This window comes from Varanus komodoensis, unplaced genomic scaffold, assembly GCF_004798865.1.
Source record: "Varanus komodoensis strain SLA01 unplaced genomic scaffold, ASM479886v1 scaffold28, whole genome shotgun sequence".
Classification (NCBI taxonomy): domain Eukaryota; kingdom Metazoa; phylum Chordata; class Lepidosauria; order Squamata; family Varanidae; genus Varanus; species Varanus komodoensis.
In genome coordinates this window covers 8784318-8804830 of record NW_025335727.1, presented here as the reverse complement: position 1 = coordinate 8804830, position 20513 = coordinate 8784318, and the positions used below count along the sequence as shown (strand labels likewise).

The 20513-nt window shown below is 42.5% G+C and overlaps 1 protein-coding gene across 2 annotated transcripts in view; it reads left to right on the top strand.

Annotated features, from left to right (window-relative positions):
- The first annotated feature begins 1235 nt into the window (after positions 1–1235).
- The window catches only part of SEC62 (SEC62 homolog, preprotein translocation factor), a 30715-nt gene continuing 11437 nt past the window's right edge, over positions 1236–20513 (top strand). Inside the window, exons 1-4 of one of the 2 annotated variants that reach the window (XM_044434528.1) lie at positions 1236–1306; positions 15190–15298; positions 16902–17007; positions 19144–19360. In XM_044434528.1, the coding sequence (XP_044290463.1) occupies positions 1271–1306; positions 15190–15298; positions 16902–17007; positions 19144–19360 (468 nt within the window). In that variant the 5' untranslated portion in view covers positions 1236–1270. Of the gene's footprint in view, positions 1307–11484; positions 11581–15189; positions 15299–16901; positions 17008–19143; positions 19361–20513 lie in introns of those variants that run through there. The other variant, XM_044434527.1, reaches the window with a different exon arrangement.

Sequence of the window (20513 nt, the reverse complement as noted above, 5' to 3'; positions counted from 1 at the left end):
CCTCCCCCGACTCAGGAGATTAAGTAAATGAAGTGCAATCCTATGCATGTTTAGACAAAAGGAAGCCCTATAACTCCCGGCATTCCTCACCTATTATTGGCATGCGTGTAAGCCAGGAGCCCCAGGCAAGTCACAGGCACCCTAACATATGCAGACCTTCTCATAGTTACATGACGTGTGTAATAGGGAACACCACAGAGCACCATCTTAAACTACAGCCATTAAAAAATTCCTAAGATCTTGGGCACATCACAGGACATGGACTTTGTGGTGCATATAATCACTGTGTCCTCAAGTCACTTGCATGAAATAGAAAAATACCTGTTATTGTCACATGTAGGAAGAATCTATATACAGGTTTCCTACCACTTCATACTACCTTCCACACAGGAATTATTTAATATAAAAATCAGTGTTTCATCATCAAACATCCCACAATAAGTAGCCTCTATATTCCTTTGACCCTCCTCTCAATCAAACAAGCCAAACGAACTCCCGGTCCCCATGCAAGTTTGATCTTGTTTTGTGCCTTTTAAAAACATTTAATTATTGCCGCTAAAGATCACATTTGACTGCAAGAACTCCTAAGGTGGTTTACAGAGACAAAGGAAGCCAGAGTCTAGGAGACTCAGCTATGAACAGCTGCCTGACTTCAAGCTAGCCTACCTCACAGGGTTGCTGTGAATTTAAAGAGAGAGTAGGATTATGCAAGCCACCTTGGGTTCCTTGCAGAAAAAATAAAATAAAATCAAGTTAAAACAAACCTAAACCTCATCGGATTGCACCCTAGGGTAAAAAAAAAACCCTCTACCATCCTTTTTCCCCCTTTAACAAAGCCAGTTTTAGAAAACACTTGCTTTTCTTAAAGCCTATTGTGATTACTGAGCGGGACTGGGAACTCTGCACACGCTCAGGGATACCAGTCGGCCCAGTTCCGAAGTCAAGCTTGCCACGTCTGCACGCGGCCCGGACCGAGCGCGAGGAGGAGGAGGAGGCCACGTCGCCCTTCCGCCGCGCAGCTGCCGCCCGCCCCCGACAGGCCTCCCTTCCCCCCCCCCCGGTCCGTCCTCGCGACGACCGCCCGCGGCGAGCGCCGAACGAGGGAGGCCTGCGCGAGGCGCCTCGCCGCGCCCCCCCCCCCCGCGAGTTACATAATGCCTCGCGCGGCCTCTCGCGAGGTTGCCGCCCCTCCCCCCTCCCCCGCGCGCCGCGTCCCCCTCCCCCTCCGCCGGCTCAGCCCCACGTCACCGGGAGACCAGACGGGGACAACATGGCGGAGCGGAGGAGACACAGGAAGCGGATCCAGGTACCGCACTCGCTCCTCTCCTCCCTCCCTCCCCACCGCCTCTCCCTGCCTCCCCACCTCCCGCGTTGCCACCATCCCCCTCTACCCTCCAGCGTTCCTCCGGCTGGCTTCCTCCTCCTCCTCCTTCCCCTCTCGGCCCCCTTATGCGGCGTCCACCCCTTCTTGCTTTCGCTGTAGGGCCAGCGCGTCACTGCGCCCCCGCTCTTCCGCGCCCGGCCCCCCTTGTCGCGCTCCCTCTGGACGCCCCGATCCTGCCTCCCGTGCTCTCCTCATCACCCCCGGTTGAGCACGGCGGCCCCTCAGCCGCCCCATATGTACATAACTCGCCGCAGCTCCCTACGGCACCCCTCCCCGCAAAGACCACAGCCCAGCGCCTCTTCCAGGAAAAACCCCGCTGAGCCTATATAAGCAGCCGCACCTCCTACTTCTCTTTCACCATCGAGCTCTCCCCGCCATACATTGATCAGGGTGCATTTGTGCATCACCCCACCTACACTCGCATCACAACACAAAGCCGTTCTCCTGGCTTCTGCTTCCCAGCTGTTTTCCTTTTGAGCTTTCCCTTCGGGCAGAAGCCTGCATTTCCAATCTCATAATGCAAAAGGAGAGTCCAGTCTGTAGGTGCCAATCCTTCTGTCAGCTGAAGGCCCTTGACTGGAGTTAGTCCACAGACAAGAGGACATGAACTCTTTTCAACATCTGCTTCCCAGAAGGAACATCTGTTTACACCATTCTCCACTGTTTGTCATTTGCGGCGTACACTGGTACCTTATTGTGCCATCCTGATACATGAACTCCTCCCCCTACAATGCTTCATTGCTAAACCTTTCCACAAAACCCTGAGGGAATTCCCTAGTAGACTTTCTTCTTTACCTCTCTTGCCCAGAAGAATGTCTGATTTACAAACACTTGAAATATAGACTTGGCATGTCTGCCTATCATACATACAGCCCCTAACTCTCATAATTTCCTATTTGGTGAGTGCAATATATCTGCTGTTTATTCACCTCTGTATCCTGTGGACTTTGCTTGAGGCACCTGTGAGAAAATCAGCAATTTATTATCTATTCTCAGTTCTGCTAATCCTACCATGCTTCCCAAATATATTGTCATATGCCTTTACAATTCCTGCATTGCCGCTATATCCACATCTAGGCTCATAGGCACTTAAGAGAGTGTTTCTTCTTGGATGTTCCAGATGTAGTGACAATTCATGAATGAGTCATTTTTTCTGCAGTCAACTGCAGTAATTATTTTTGGTTTTTCCTTATGAGAGGGAGGAAACGGAAGTGTTTCTCAGTTCAAAGCCAATGCTATCAAACCTACTTCCATATGCTGTGTACGTTACACTACTGCATACCTATGTGCTGTCTTTGTGTCTTACTGAACAAATGTTTGCATCTTCAAAAGGTTTTTGGGCTTACTTTTACTAAGGACGTTTAGAGAAGAGTACCATCTACTGAAGTGGGAAAATGAAAACACTTAAGAAAGGTTTTTCCTTAAATATGGTTCAAATGGGAAGTGGTTTGTGTATTAATATTAAAAATAATTAAATAACAGGCAGTTTGTAAATTTAGTTTGTGAATTTTATTCATGTTAAACTGCCAAAGGCACCATACCGATTTTTAAACACTTAGAAATATCTAAAGCATGATATTAAATTGTTAATATTGATAGTTATGATTTCATGGGTGTAGTTAGAATATGATAGTGTTTTTGTAGGTAGTATGCATTCATTAATAGTAGTAATTAGGCCAACGTTGGAAATGAATTCTGAAACATCCCCAGTTAACTTGCCTACATCCTGTATGACCACAGCTTAGTTCCAATAATTCCCCAAATCATGTTTGGAAGATTTTGAATGAGCTTCAGGCATTGCCTGCTATGCTCTGCTCCTCTTTTCGGCCACTTGATTTTTACTTACCTGATTAGCACTCACCATAGTTTGCCAAGCTGCCTGAACTGGCAAATACTGGTTAGTGTTTGACCAAGGATTTAGGTGCATGTTTTAAGTGCTTTGAAACTTAAAAAACACAACAGGTAGGTTTAAAGGAAATGCTGTCATCTACTTTTTATGCTACACTCACAAAGCAGGTAAAGAATAAGTGATACAACTGTAGAAATTCCTTTTCAGGGATGTGTAAAGAGAGCTGATTGTGTATGGGAAAGGACCAGTAATTATTTCTCTTTCATACGATGCCACCAGTATAAGTGGCAACTGGTAATAATTTCTAGTGAGTGGAGCGATTGAACAGAGCAACTTATATAGGAAACATTTCTTCTCTTTCCCCTCTTGTCCCAAACTTTTTAGCAGGGTGTCTGCCAGCTACTACTGTACCAAATCCTCTCAAGCTGGGGAATTTTGCTTATCTGGTAGACCCGTGATAAATCATGGTAGAGATGGAAGTGAAGAGAAAGAAAACTGGTTTTCTCCCTCCCTTTGCTCAATCTCCTTTTCCAAATGCCTGTGTAAATTCCCTTCCAAACTTTTTATGCAAAGGTTGTGAGCAATACTTCCAGGCTGGCAGAGTCTTGCTGGGCATTTGCTTGAACTTTTCAGCAGGCCATGAACACTCTCCTAGCAAAATACAACAGTGATCGTTAAGGTGGCATCATTAATTGAACCAGCCACTGTTCACAGCTCTTGGCTGCTAGATCTTGGTAACTTTCCAACAGACAAGACTCCAGTAGGTTCAGGTTCATAAATTATGTAAGCTTCATACAGGATGTTTGGAAGTTGGAACAAGAAAGCGTGGTTTATCATCAGGTGGCCCGGTTTATCCACTCTGTCCACAGAAAGCAGCAATCCTTTATCAGTGTTAGGATACTGTGTGCCATAATTGTTCTTGCAGTTTCTTCAAAGGAAACTTGAAGCAATGTTTTAGGTCAAGCTAACATTGTTATTGATGCAAGATGTCAGCAAGCACAATCTGTTCTCAAGAGCTTGTCTGCATCTCTTACTTGAGAAAATGGCATTAAGTGCCAGTCATGTTTGTAAATCATGTCTCCTCTTTCAAGAAGCAAAGTGAAACCTCATATTTCCGAAGTCTAAAGAAATTAACTTAGAGAGCAATCCCATATTCCCTATGTAAGCATCCTATAGGTCAGCTCAGAAAATTGCTTTAAGGTTAGAAACAGCACTGGAGCCTTCAAAGGAGAAGTTGGAAATCTGACCCAAGACACCTCCAACTTGTAGTTGCCTCTCCCAGGTTGGAAAAACAACTTTGGAGAAGGAGGAAAAGGAGAGTTTGGTGAGGAGGGAGGGAGACTGGAGAGCACCAGCTGCAAGTTATTGTCTTGAGCTACCATTTCCTTCACTTATAAAACAATAGACCATTCCTTGGCAAAAGCTCTTTATTCTCCAGTGGATTTCCTGCAAGCACAACTAACAAAGAAAACCCAGTCTAGCAACTACTTCTGAGTACCTTCCTTTTGAGTACTTGTGGGCCCTTTTGGAGATGGACAAGCCTCTGCTCTGTCTTTCACCCCTCTCATTGGTTGGCCCGACATTCCTGCTGTCAGCTCATGCAGTCAAGAGCCATACCAGGCTCAACTGGCTGCACTTGTCCCATGCCCCCTCACTGCAGTTGTAAATGCTAACTATTCACAGTATCTACTTGAACACCAGAGTAGGCTGCCCTTAAGCCCCTTCACTTCTTCCATGCCAATGTCTGAGGATTCTCCCAGAGCCCCTTCTCATCTGATGCATACAAATCTGCCCGATCTAGGAATGTGCATCAAGAATAACTGCCCCTTTCATTCCCAGCAGTTATTCTGCATCTCTTTCAGCTGCCTTCTCTCCTTCTCTGAAGTGCCCACACCAGATGGGCTTAAAAGACTGGCTGATGAAAATCACCCAAGATGGAGGGTGAGGAGGAAAAGATTGCATCTACTGTATCTCCCACGAGCTGGCTTAAGTCTGGCAGGGCATAGGAAACTCAGAAGCATCTGAGTTTGGGAGCTTCCAAGTGGTGAAGGCACAGTTGATAGAATTATGGCCTTAACTGAATAAGTATAATATATGTAATAGATTTATTTTTAACCAATTGTTTCTTCTACTTCCGTGTCCCAATAAATGGCAATGTGGCATATGCGTGTATAGATGAAAACTGAATTCTTAATAATTAAGAAGACTAGAAATGTCATGAGACAATAGTTTTACTTAGTCAAATCCTTGCATTTTAATTCTATGATTTGAATGAATCTCTTACTCCATGGCCCTTTGGTGTTATAGCACAGCCCAGAACCATTGAGTGTTGATAGTAATATTCTTGCCTGCCACTCTTGATCCAGAGAATAATACTTGCTAAACAATCATTTCAAAAAGCTTGAACATAACAAAACAGTCCGAACATGAAACTGAAGTAATAAAGTTCAGAGAAGTAGCAACCACAGCATCTATTAAGAAGGCATGACTATGCATTGTATTATGAACAAAACATATGTTAGCCATCCAAAGCTGCCAATAAACATAGCTCATAGACACTGACAATCAAGTTAACAGAAGTAAAGATCCAGAAGTATCTTCAAGAAACCTCTCTAGTTTTATCTGGGAATGAGAACAGGAATAGGTTTACCAAACATACTCCTGACATGTAAAAGCAGCATAGGTAAAGGAACTGCATTAAAATATTCCCAAACTAGGTCTGTCTTACAGCCTGCTGCCATAATAGGTTCAGGGAGAGATAAACCTTAGGATACACACAAAAAGTTCCAAAGACATGTTTCTCCTTACACTTGGCTTATTGTGCAGATCTATTCCAGTCCTAACAATTTTCTTCTGTTCATTGAATTTTTTGAAACTTAGCACATAAAAGGTAAGGGGTTGATTCTGTTCACATACTCAGATTTATAAAGGGAAATATTTGAGAATTAAATCCAGTTCCTTACGTATGTGCATTTACCAGCCTATTTAATGGTGTGAAACTTGGTCCAGTCAATGTTTCTTTAAAGCAAATTATGTTGAGCACAGATACAATGTTTATACAAGTAAGTGTGGGAAAATTGCACAACCATTTTATATTGCTTATGCATAATATCAGGCATATTTACATTCTGATACTTTCAGAATATTTCATTTTTTGACTGGATGACCTCCCAAATGGACTGTGGGAATGCTGTGGACATAATCTGTCTAGACTCTAGCAAAGCCTTTGACAAAGGGCCCCACAGCATCCCGATTACCAAACTAGCAAAAAGTGAGCTAGATAATGCAACTGTTAGGTGAATCCACAATTGGCTGCAAAATTGGACTTAAAGAGTGCTCATCAATGGCACATAATCAAACTGGGAAGAAGCAACAAGTGCGGTGCTGCAGGGTTCTGGGACCGGTACTCTTCAGCATTTTTATTAATGATTTAGATGAGAAAGCACAAGGAAAGATAATTAAATTTGCAGACAATACAAAACTAAGTGGAATCGCAAGCACCCTAGAAGACAGAATGAAGATCCAGGGTGATCTCGATAGGTTAGAATTCTGGACAGAGAACAGCAGAATGAGATTTAACAGGAACAAATGCCAAGTTCTCAACTTAGGAACAAGAAACCAAATGCACCACTACAAGATGGGGAGTACTTGGCTCAACAATACTGCATATGAGAAGAATCTTGGGGTTGTTGTAGACCACAAGCTAAATAGGAGCCAGAAGTATGATGCAGGTACAAAAAGGGCATAGTGTTTTAGGCAGAAGTATCACTTCCAAAACACATGAAGTTCTAGTTGCCCTCTACTCAGCACTGGTCAAACGTCACCTGGAGTACTGTGTCCAGTTCTGAGTACCTAAGTTTTTTAAAGATGCAGAAAAGCTAGAAAGGGTACAGAGGAGAGCAAAAAATAAAATTTTGGGACTGGAGGCAAAACCCTGTGAGGAAAGATTGAAAGAACTAAGTGTGTTTAGCCCCAGGAAGAAAAGACTGAGGGGTGATATAACAGCTCTCTACAAGTTCCTGAAGGCTGTCACAAAGAGGAAGAACAAGATCTCTTCTTGTTCATTCCAGATTGCAGGACATGGAATAATGAACTTAAATTAAAAGAAACCAGATTTAGAGTAGACATGAGGAAGACTTTCCTCACTGTCAGAGCAGTATGACAGTGGAACTTATTCCTGTGGAAGGTATGGGCTCTCCTTTGCTTCAAAAAGAATCTGGACAGCCATCTAAATGACATAGTGTAACTTGGTGTCCTGCAGTAGCAGAGGGTTGGACCCAATGGCCTTCTGCCCCATTCCAACTCTACTATTCTATGATTGTAAGCATATTCACATAGAAAATAATGGAGGGAGCAATCATGTGACCCCCTGACAGCATCTGAAGAGCCATAGGATTGTTCAGAATCCTCTCTCCTCGAGCATGGATACAACACAACGATCTCAGAAAATGGGGTTGGAAATGTGGTTACCCATGTCCCCTAACAACCAGCAAGGAAAGAACTGTGCCGGCTGCCCTCTGAATTGGAGGACATAAGCTCAGAAAGAAATAGGGAGCATTTTGATTGGCAGACTGGGAAAGAGTGGAGAGCCAGGAGACAAGCTGTCCTGAAATGGTTACCTCTGATGTTCCTCTTGCCCTACATAGCAAGTTTCTCCTTCCTACATTGTAATCCTCTGAGTTAGCGGGGTAACAATCACTGAGGGTGCAGTTGATAGGACTGTTCCCTAAATTCCTCTGTGGAAGCATGTTCATGAAGGTTCATTAGAACAAATGGCCTAGTGGTTGCTATTTACAGTAATGGAAAAATGAAAAGATAGGTGCATTGTTAGCTCCTGTTCAACATAACATGTTCCTTGTCATTTTCTGTAGTAATGCTCACAACGGGGGAACCCACTCCCCAAAGAGGATAGATTAACTTCTTTGTTTAGTTATGAGAAGGTTCTCAAAACTTTTTTTCCCTTCCACATGGCTTTCAACTGATATTTTGTGTGTGTGTGTCTTTTATTTTTAAAAGATCACTTTTCTCCTTTGGCTAATTTTTGTCAGATTGTTTAAAAAAGTTCAAGGGTGCTATCCTATGTATGTATTTATTTTTCGATTTCTATCCTGCCTTTTTCCTACAAAGGGCTCAGGGCAGCTTATATCTCCTCCTCCATCTAATCCCCACAACAACAACCCTGTGAGGTAGGTTGGGCTGAGAGTCTGTGAGTGGCCAAAAGTCACCCCAGTTGGCTCCATGGCTGAACGGGGACTAGAACCCAGATCCGCTGAGTCCCAGTCCCATGCTCTTAACCACTACACCACACTGGCTCTCTGTTTGTATGTATGTTTAGACTCACAGTGTGCTCCAGCTTCTAAACCATAGAATGATTTATAAACATATATGGGGGGGACCCAAAAATCCAGGAATTTATTTAAAAAACTGTGTATTTATTTTTACATGTTCAAACTTTAGTCATCTTCAAAGTACTCTTCATTTGATGCAATGCACTTATTGAGACTTTTTTCCACTGCTCAAAACAGGTTTTGATCTCATCGATTTTGATGTCTTTTAGTTCTGCCATTTTTTTATTTCATCTCTTCCACATCAACAAAACATTTCTCTTTGAGGACTTTTTTCATCTGGGGAAACAAACAAACAAACAAAAGTCACATGGGATGAGATCAGGTGAATAGGGGGGCACAAAGGTTATGCTGTTTTTGATCAAAAATTGCTAAACGCTCAGCTGAACAAAATTTCACTGTTCCACGTTGTTCGTATAAATCAGCCATCACAAAACAGGCAAATACATTGAAAGCGTCTCCAAAAAACCCTCACTGAAGCCGAGCGCAGCCTCTCACAACAACCTAGCTGGGTACACTGATGTTCATGCATTCCTAGAACACTCATCTAGCAGGGAAAGCCAATACTACAAGGGGCCACCCCTCCAGAAGATAATTCCTGTTTCTGGTTTTTTAGTGGGGGTCCCCCTTGTATTTGAAGCAGGTATGGACATCAATTTCTTGGCATATGAAAGAGTTCCTTGTTGATGGCTTAAGGGTATGGCATGGCTGGAAGATGTAGAACATTTTCTGTTTTCACATGTGTAGGGTTGTGCCATAAATTGTTCTATAGTTTGAAATTATAAATTGGCTTTGGGGCCCTTCCTTGTCAAAAAGGTAACTTAATAAGTGTGTTTGTGCAGTTTTGTATTTTTTTAGGTATTAGTGTAACCCACTTTCTATAAACACAATTTGGATCAAGAGTGTAGAAGAACTAGAAATGAAGATTGCTCAGAACATCTGAAAACTGGAAATTATTTCATGAAAGCCCACATTTACAAATGGTCTTTTTCAATCTTGCAAATCTATTTCATATATACAGTATATAACAGAAGTGAGTACCTCCCTCACATTTTGTAAATATTTTATTATATCTTTTCATGTGATATCCTGAAGAATTGATACTTTGCTAAAATGTAAAGAAGTGAGTATACAGCTTGTATAACAGTGTAAATTTGCTATCCCCTCAAAATAACTCAACACACAGCCATTAATATCTAAACCACTGGCAATGAAAGTGAGTACACCCCTAAGTGAAACTGTCCAAATTGGGCCCAAACTGTCAATATTTTGTGTGGCCAACATTGTTTTCCAGCACTGCCTTAACCCTTTTGGGCATGGAGTTCACCAGAGCTTCACAGGTTGCCACTGGAGTCCTCTTCCACTCTTCCATGACGACACCACGGAGCTGGTGGATGTTAGAGACCTTGCGCTCCTCCATCTTCCGTTTCGGGATGCCCCACAGATGCTCGATAGGGTTTAGGTCTGGAGACATGCTTGGCCAGTCCATCACCTTTACCCTCAGCTTCTTTAGCAAGGCAGTGGTCATCTTGGAGGTGTGTTTGGGGTTGTTATCATGTTGGAATACTGCCCTGCAGCCCAGTCTCCGAAGGGAGGGGATCATGCTCTGCTTCAGTATATCACAGTACATGTTGGCATTCGTGGTTCCCTCAATGAACTGTATCTCCCTAGTGCCGGCAGCACTCATGCAACCCCAGACCATGACACTCCCGCCACCATGCTTGACTCTAGGCAAGACACACTTGTCTTTGTACTCCTCACCTGGTTGTTGCCACACACGCTTGACACCATCTGAACCAAATAAGTTTATCTTGGTCTCATCAGACCACAGGACATGGTTCCACTAATCCATGTCCTTAGTCTGCTTGTCTTGAGCAAATTGTTTGTGGGCTTTCTTGTGCATCATCTTTAGAAGAGGCTTCCTTTTGGGATGACAGCCCTGCAGACCAATTTGATGCAGTGTGCGGAGTATGGTCTGAGCACTGACCCACCACCCCTTCAACCTCTGCAGCAATGCTGGCAGCACTCATATGTCTATTCCCAAAGCCAACCTCTGGATATGATGCTGAGCATGTGCACTCAACTTCTTTGGTCGACCATGGCGAGGCTTGTTCTAAGTGGAACCTGTCCTGTTACACATCTGTATGGTCTTGGCCACCGTGCTGCAGCTCAGTTTCAGGATCTTGGCAATCTTTTTATAGCCTAGGGCATCTTTATGTAGAGCAACAATTCTTTTTTTCAGATCCTCAGAGAGTTCTTTGCCATGAGGTGCCATGTTGAACTTCCAGTGACCAGTATGAGAGAGTGAGAGCGATAACTAGAATGGTAGCATAGGACTGCATGCTTAATCTCCTTTCTAGTCTATATATATATATCAGGCTACTTGTCTGAAAATAATAGAAACTCCTCAAGTGAGTAGCCAACAATAAATGCTATCTATCATATTAATGAAAATAATGTATGTTACATGCACTTGGAATATACTAAAATTGTGTATTTCCGGTAGTGCCTCCTGCATGCAACAAGCTGTCCATCCTTGCTGTACAAACAGTACATTCAGCATGTTTCAAGAAGCCTGAAAGATTGCATATGACAGAAATAACTGCTGTTTGAGCGATTGCCTCATGTTGCCCCATTTCTTAACAGCCCTCTAGCAAAAACAGATGTTAACAAACCAAGTTGATGTGTAAGAATTTTAAGGTATGACAACACTGCTTCCTAACTGACATAACATTATTTCCTTACCAGTGTTGCATCCTGCATTGAAATGTGGAGTCTTCCACTCGTTTGTAGTGGCTTCATTTTTTGTCTTTTCCACAGCGTTAGGCGCAAACTTGACTTCTTCATTAGGTTTATCAGTTAACGTTTTTAGTGATAAAACCTTATTTTCTTCCACTGGTTCATTTCTGCACAAAGGCTTAATGTGGGAATCTGAAGATGGGAGTCCAGAAGAAATCCCCCCATTCTGTCCACAGCTTCCTCCTGATCTATGTGGAAATGAGGTAGTTCATAATTTGTGGAGGAGTGGGAGGCTGGTTTCTTAGTTGGGGATTGTAGAGAAACTGTCTTACTAATATTTATTCCAGAGCATTTGCAAACAATATTGTAAGCAATGTGCTAAATCAGAGCACTGATTACCTGAAAATCACACGTGAAGCTTGCTAATGTGTGCCAGTTGTTACTAGTGTCTTTGTGAATGGCACTGCTGTGGTTGTGCCAAAGCAATGTGGGTACTGTAGCTCCGAATAGTCTTTATTATTAATGATAAATATCTGCAATAGGAAGTACCTGTCATGATACTTGATTCAGTTCTGCCAGTACTGTGGAGAGCAATAGCTGGATTCACCAGAATTTTATTCTGTAATGGCACTGCAAGTTGAATATTTCTGGCTGGGTTTTAGATATTTGCATCAGTATTTCTGTTAATATTCACAGTAGGACTGTATGTGCCCTCTCTAAATACATTTAAAGCATGTTTTTAAAATGTTTGCTTTACATTTTGATAATGGAGACTTGGTAATTGCAGGGCTTTGCATTTCAGTATATTAATATACATTTGGGTTTTGCTACTTTTGTTTTAATGTAACTAATTTGAACATAAACTTTATCCCTTGCTGAAATAGAGGGCTAGTTTTCACTGAGGAGGTATGTCTGTTAAAATCTGCACTGAGAACATTATGTAGAATGTTCATTTATACAAAAACATTTCCTTCAGATTGGGAGAAAAAAGCATGTGGAAAAAGGGTGCTAACATAGTAGTCTAAGTTGATGGGTTATTTGTATGGAGAAGAATTCAGTCAAGTGAACTTCCATTGAAATTGTACATGTCAGACACAGGTTTATCACCTTAGTGAGCACTTGGTGTAAATGATGACTATACATAAAGGTAGACCCTATTGATCTCAGTATCATTTTCTTCTCAGTTTATGTGTGTTTAGTATTGGGAGCAAGCATTGCTTTTCTTGATACTTTATTGTCTTTGTATTGTTTTTATTGTCTTGCACTGAAGATTCTACAGTGTTCTGAGCAGAAAGTTCAAGGGAGAAGTTCCATCAGATTCTTGTATGGTTTTCTTCACATAATCAGCCTGTTAGGTATTTTCCCCACCACACAAAGTTATTTTAATCTGAACCCAGTATTGTGGTAGAGAATGGAGGAGAGAATTGGAAGGAATTTATTATCTCCACTTCTTAAACTATAAACCATGGGTCCTCAAACTAAGGCCTGCAGGCTGGATCCGGCCCGCCATGCCTATTTAATTCCCCACCCCCCCAGAGGCTTTGCACTTGCCGTGCCTGTGCGTGGGTGCATGCAGGTGTGCGGCTTGCTCGCGAGGAGGTCGTTTTGGGCTTGCTTGGAGAAACCGAGCAAGCTGGCACCTCACCCCGCACGCGCCCCTGTTCCCACCTCACATGCATGTATGCTCAGCCCCCTCACTGGCCCACGTCCCCCCACTGACACCCCCTTGGCACCCCTTGCACCGCTGACACCTGTCAACTGGCCCCCTGCTAAAAAAGTTTGAGGACCCCTGCTTTAAACCATACTTAATTTTTACTTTATTAAACTTAGATAGTTTAGCTGAAAGACTTGAGTGCAATTGTATTTAAGTAACTGATGGGGGTGCCATCTTCATCTGGAATGTAATTAGAAATTGAAAATGGAATCATATATTCAGAAGCATCTTCTAAATTAAGGTTGTTTGTTGATCTGTAAATTCTTTATGCAATTTCTAAAATTTCATCATGTAGTGAACTCTCTTGTACAGTTGACTCTGTAATATGCTAGCTAACTAGTTAAAAAAACATTTGCAGCCTTTATTCATTGATCAAAGAGTGCAGCAGTTCCTGGAAAAGTATTACAGACATTCCAGAATAATTTCTAAGGTTTGTGTTTTTAAGACTGTATAGTATTTGCAAGACTACTTCTAGACTTTTCTATCAGTTTGCAAACAGTAGGAAGAAATGTGTAATCAATGACCTTTCTTCTTAGGCTTAGCATGCTATTCCTTTCATGTGGTAGTTGGAAGAAATCTTTTCCATTAACAGGGATTTTGCTTGCTTTATCCAGGAAGGAAAGAAGGAAGGGCAAATGTGTTGCCAAATAAGGACAAAGGAGGGCACAGATTCAGGAGGTTTGCATATGTCAGTTGATATGTATAGATTACTTGTATCCAGGGTCTGTCAGTTATGGCCACCTGATTTGGTGCTTGTGCTGCCTGTGTGTATTTGCATTATAATTATTTATTCATTCATAAATATGCAGTTTGTGTGTATTTGTAATGGCCAAAGGACTTTGCTTCCTGATTGATTGGAAAAAAGATAAGAGAAATGATGTTGCAGGGGTGGGGGGTAACCTTTAGATTGAAATTTGGGTAGTAGAGTCAAGCAGATTACTGTTCCCTTCTTCCTAGCCAGAAAATGGTCCTAGTGGATACCCAGTCTTCATGTTCTTAGATCTAATGAACTAGCTTATTTGAAACACTCTGACATGCAAGTGCTGTCAAAAACTTGAAAATATATCAGAGATATTTGCATATTCTGTCAGTTCTCTTTCCATTCTTTGGCTGTTGTCATGCTTATCTACTGCTGATACAGGGGCAGAAGTCCAGAAAAGTATCCCACTAACAAGAATCCATGTGAGCACCATATCTTCACTTTTAAATTTCAAAGGAAAATATTTCAACCTGGGAGATAAACCCAGGAGACTCATCCAAAGTGACACATTGGAGGATGGCTCTTTTGACATGAAAATACACTTGCACATACTTTGGTTTCAGCATTTTCTGTATTTTTGAAGGGCTTGATACTTTCTGTTTTTAAGTGTTAATTCTTTAATTCAAGAGGCTAATTGGGATTACTTTGTGGTCTGGTTTACACATATGTGGGCATCATTCAGTTTCTGCATAATTGATATCTCAATGGTTGGCGACTTAGAGATGAATATATGAATAAAAGCACATTTAAGTTGATGGTGAGGAGCTATATGAAGACTCTGCTATGGTGTTTGATCTTCAGTAATTTATTCACACATGTAAGTCTGATGAATCTGCATGTATGAACTGGCTTTGAGTGAATTCTAGCCAGTGATGTCCATGTAACAGCAGAAGGGATGCTACTGGTAGAATGGATTCCCTCTTCCCATTGCAGCTCTTTCCACAAGCTCTAAATCTGTCTCTGGAGGGTGGTGACCCTTCAAGAACATATTTGGGGAGTTTAGGGTAGTGGGAAGAGGCAGAAGTCCTGTTGAACAAGCAGACTTGCATGTTAATGGATGGACCCCAGTGTTCTATTTGGAATTAATTCCTTTGATATTAAACTGCCATTTATAACACAGTTGTATCATATTATTTTCTACTTCTTTGCTTTACTGTTTACACCCTTCTTCTCTTGTTTCTGCTATTTACCATTCTCAGAAGTATAACTTTGTTCACCTGGCAATGAAATGATTCAGAGTAGTATAGACAGTTGGCAATTTGAGGCAATGATATCTGAAATCAAATAACATTTCACAAGTATAATCATCATGGAAATTGCTCAGAGAGCTTTATAAGCTTTAAATCTCAGTAAAAATACTTTAGCTTTGAGATTAAATTTGCAGTTTTTCTCTTTCAGGAAGTGGGCGAGCCATTCAAAGAAGAAAAGGCTGTCGCTAAATACCTGCGTTTCAATTGTCCAACCAAGTCTACCAACATGATGGGTCACAGAGTCGATTATTTCATTGGTAAGGTGACATCTGACATTAAGGTGACCAGAAATCTTAACATTTAGGGATCACAAATTTATTGAATTTGGTAGGGAGACAGGAGCCTGACCGAATTACAGTTGCAGTCATCCTTATGTATGTATGTTCTATCCTGTACGTTCTATCTATTCCTCTAAGTTTGCCAGCTTCTAGTATGAACTCTATTTATTTTTATTCAGATTTGAATGGCCTCCTGGGCCATCTAGTCAGACGCCTGGCTCCATCTGGCTCCACTCATGACATGCCTACTATGTACAGTGGCACCTCAGCTCACGAATGCCTCAGTTCACAACCAAATCGGGTCGCGAACAAAAATTTCATAAACATTTTCACTCAAGTCGCGAACTCCGCATTGGGTGGCGACCGCGATGGCAGCCATCTCTCCACGCCCCCTGAGTGGGGAGGTGGCCATGATCATGCGGGGGGGGGGGGGGGGGGAGATGACCGAGATTGCGCCCGTCTTTCCTGTGGGAGCACAACTGTGATCGCAGCCATCTCCCTCCCCAGCATGATCACGCCCGTCTCCCCACCAGCACGCCCCATTCACACCCGTCTCTCCCTCCCCCAGCGCACCCCATTCGTACCTGTCTCTTCCCCCCAACCCCCAGCACACCTGGATGGCAGGCATGTGCAGGGATGAAGGGCGCGATCTTGGTTGTGCTGGGTGGGGTGCGGGGGAGATGGCCGCAATCTTGGTTGTTTTTTGTCACTTTGCTTCACATTTTTCTGATTAAAAAAAGTGGTTACAGAACGGATTAACCTTATTTACATTGAACCTTATGGGGAAATTTAACTTGACTCATGACCAATTTGGGTCATGACCAGAGTCCTGGAATGGATTAAGTTCGTGAGCCAAGGTACCATTGTACGTGACCATCAACTATAGTGATGACAGACATGGTTTTGATTTATCAATCCAAAATGATCACTGATGTCTTCTCTGTGTTATCTTGTAACTAATATTGGGGTGTTCTTGTCAGCTATACCTACCAAACTGGTACAATACTATCTGTCATTTTGATATCTTTCTTAGCCCTCTACAGGGCAGCACCTAATCCTTAATGCTGACTCATTGAAAAACACATAGGAACACAAGATGCAATTTTCACCCTGGACATATGTAAATAATGTGTTGTCTGCACAACTTTTTTGTGAACAGACTAATACATGCGGTCTGACTTGCAGTCCAAATTAGCATCACAACATACCCTTCCTCCAAAAAAATAATAGCTTTTCTTTCACAGTATATTCCATTAGCCATCACTTGATATTTCTTAGAAATTGTATTTTATTTTTTAGCATTTTCCTTTAGTTTTCAAGAAAATTTAATTAATTTACAATGTACTGCACTCTGTATTATGTACAGGACTGGCTCTACCATTAGGCAAAACGAGGCAACTTCCTCAAGCAGCAGATGCAGGAGGTGTGCTCATAGGATGATTCAGACTTACAGATCATTATCAAAGAAAAAAATAATTGCTGGTCTGAAGTTTCCATTGTTTCAGATAGCATTCAAGGTAGATTGCATTTTTCTTGCTTAGTACCTGTTCTGAGAATTGTTGTTTTTTTTTTTTCCTTTCAGCCTCAAAAGCTGTGGACTGCCTTTTGGATTCTAAGTGGGCAAAGGCCAAGAAAGGAGAAGAAGCTTTGTTTACAACTCGAGAATCTGTAGTTGATTATTGCAACAGGTAAGAGTTTGGCCTTTTAAAGTTCTTGTAAATGTTATAAATACATTTAAATGTATTGGGTGCATTCTAATATTCCTTTAAACAGACTTTCATTTTTGGGGTGCTCTCTGGAAGAAGGGACCAGGAAATTATTTTCACAGATTCCTCCTTCCTCCCTGAAATACCCAGTGCCACCTCCCATGGCTTCTATTAAAATAGGATGCATTACAGTGGCTTGATTTACAGAACACAGCAAGCAACCCCATGTTTTTACCATGGTTCATATTTTTTTACCATGATCTACCTGACAGAAGTCTCTATGTTATTGTAGTCTCTATGTTACTGTAGTTTCCATCCTCCCTGCTCAGTCTTCCCACTGTTCTCATGTATCTCATCAATCCCCAAGCCTGAAACTCAGCCCCAAGCTGAATCACTCCCTGCCAGTGTTGCCTGCTGCATCTTCATTGCTCTGCACATAGACATTGGATGGCTGGAGTGGCTCCTTGCAGCTGTCACTTTTTCTAGGGGACTCTGTGATAGTTTCATACCAGGACAGTGGAAACCATGTTCCTGGTTTCAGACAACATGACGAGCTATGGTGGTACAGAGAAACTGTAGAACAAATCATTGTTTCTTATCGTAGTTTCTAAAGACCAAATTTATGATGGTGAAATCCCATGACTGGCTTCAGACAATCTGACAGACCAACAATGATAAAAAAAAAACCACCATGGCTCCATGTGTTGTCTGATCCCAGCCAGTGGCTTTTAAATCTGTCATGTTCAGTAAGTCAGAAGAGCTTATTATAGTACAAGTAGTTACTGTGCCCACTCCTATTCCCTGTTCTTGCTCTGAGAGTATTTTTTTCAAGGAGTCACATTTGACCTGATAGGGATTTACCTGTATCCTAACAGTTCTGAAGGGCTTCTCTAAAAGGAATATAGCATCTGGTCATGAGCTAGGTTTTTTCCCTGTGCATATTCAAAGACACAGACCTTTCTTGCAAAACGCTCTTTACTGACCAAAGTGTTTTGCAGAAGCACAAACACCCAGAGTGAATCTCTGAGCATCCACAAAGCAATCTAGTATTTACTTGTAGTAACTCTGCTTATGAGTATCTTTGGGTCCCACCCTTTCGGGAGGGGCCTTTTGGAAGCGAGCACACCTCCTCTGCATGCCAGTGTTCTAATTGGGCTGCCCTACTCTGCTGACACCATGTCATGGGATCAAGAGCCCTCCTTGGCTAGTCTGTCTCTGAGAAACTCCCTCGTTCCAAGCTCTCTCCTGATAACTGTGCATCTCAGTTGTGCACCTGGGGATTCTGGCTTTGAGGTAACAATCTTTGTTTCTCTCATCTCAGCATCTGGAATTGGCCAGGTATCTCCCCCAAACCCTCCTCTGAATTTCAATCAGCAGGCCTTGAGAAAGCGCACTGAGAGCAACTGTCTTTCTCACTCCCAGTATATGCAGTTTGAAAACTCTGGCTGAAATTGCAGGTTCTCCAAGCTTGCAGCAACATCATTGCTTTGTCTCTTGAGACCATTACGTTTTTATCATCAATATTTATGAAGAATTTTTTACTTTAAGGAGGTGGTTGAAGCCCCATCAGTGAGGGTGTTCAAGGATAGGCTGGACATGCACATGACAGGCATGTCATGAGTGGAGCTGGCTGGAGCTGGGGGTCAGACTAGATGGCCCAGGAGGCTCCTTCTGGCTCTCTCTGTTTCTATGTTTAATGGGGTTAGAATACATTCCCAAAATTTTGTAAACTCAGTGGAATTTTTAGTGTCATCTGCTTTATGTTTTGTAATTGATAAAATCTGCATATATCTTTTGGAAAATGCTGAGGGTGGATGTTCTGTGTTAAATCTGTGCTTGTGAGAAGACAAACTACTATACGTTTGCTTGCTAAGTAATTTTTGCTGGAGTTCAAATATATTCCCAAGACATTTTACAAAAAGAAAACCAAGGAAAACCCACGTTCGGGATCTATTCAAATGTTTGTTTCTTAATTTTAGTTTCTAGAGAATCTGCCAAAGATAATATAGAATAAAATGATTAGTTTAAAATTGTGGTTCTAAAGTTACCAGCATACCATACAATTCCACTCAGACAGTTAACATTTACATTTAAGCATGAACTTGATTTTACTTAAAGGCTTCTAAAGAAACAGTTTTTTCACCGAGCACTAAAGGTGATGAAAATGAAACCAGACAAGGACATAAAGAAAGAAAAGGAAAAAGAGAAAGGAAAGACTGAGAGTGGGAAAGAAGAGGAGAAAAAAAGCAAAAAGGATAGTGGAAAAGAAGAAAAACCTAAAAAGGAGAAGGAGAAAGAAAAGAAAAAGGATACTGAGAAAGAAGAGGGTAAGAAGGTAAGTGTAAATTCCCAAGGCTAAGTGAAACACACACACACAGACACATACACGGTATTAATGGTGATTCACTGACATTCCATTCATAAGCGAAAAACAAAAAACAATGCTGTGGCGGTGAGCGTTTCGAAAAAGAGATTCTTCTCTGCTTCCATTGCCTCCTCACAATGCCGTCCGGCGGAGCTTTTTCGGGTGGTACAAGGGGTGGTTCATCCTGGCCCCAAGAAAGACCTTGTACTGCCCTCGACGGCCCACTGTGACAACTTTGCCAAGCATTTTAAGGAGAAAATCGCTCAGATTCATCACGAGCTGGACTCCACTAGTAATTCAGAGCCTTCTGGGGAGGAACCAATGTTGCTGTCTGGTCCTAATTTATTGGATGAGTTTCAGTTATTGTGGCCTGATGATGTAGACAAGGTGCTTGGACAAGTACTTCCCACCACCTGCCTATTGAACCCTTGCCCATCTTGGCTACTTAACGCCAAGCACAGGATAGGGACCTGGATCCTGGAGGTTGTCAACGCCTCTCTGAGGGATGGCCAGGTACCTGCCCCTTTAAAGGAGGCGGTAGTCTGACCAGTCCTAAAGAAGGCATCCCTGGATCCAGAGATGGCCACCAATTATAGACCGGTGGCCAACATCCCATTTTTGGCAAGGTGTTGGAGTGGGTGGTGGCGAGACAACTCCAAGCACTCTTGGATGAAACTGATTATCTGGACCCATTTCAGTCTGGCTTCAGACCCGGGTATGGTACTGAATCTGCCTTGGTCGCCCTGTATGATGACCGGTGCAGGGAGAGAGACAGGGGGAGTGCGTCCCTGTTGGTCCTCCTTGACCTCTCAGCGGCTTTCGATACCATTGACCATGGTATCCTTCTGGATAGGCTAGTGGATTGGGAGTTGGAGGCACTGCTTTGCAGTGGTTCCGCTCCTATCTCAATGGCCGATTTCAGAAGGTGGTGCTGGGGGACTATGGCTCTGCGCCATGGCAGTTATGCCATGGAGTTCCGCAGGGGTCCATTTTGTCCCCCTTGCTATTTAACATCTACATGAAACCGCTGGGAGAGGTCATCAGGAGGTGTGGGCTGTGGAATCATCAGTACGCTGATGATACCCAGCTCTACCTCTCATTTTCAACCAATCCAGGTGAGGCA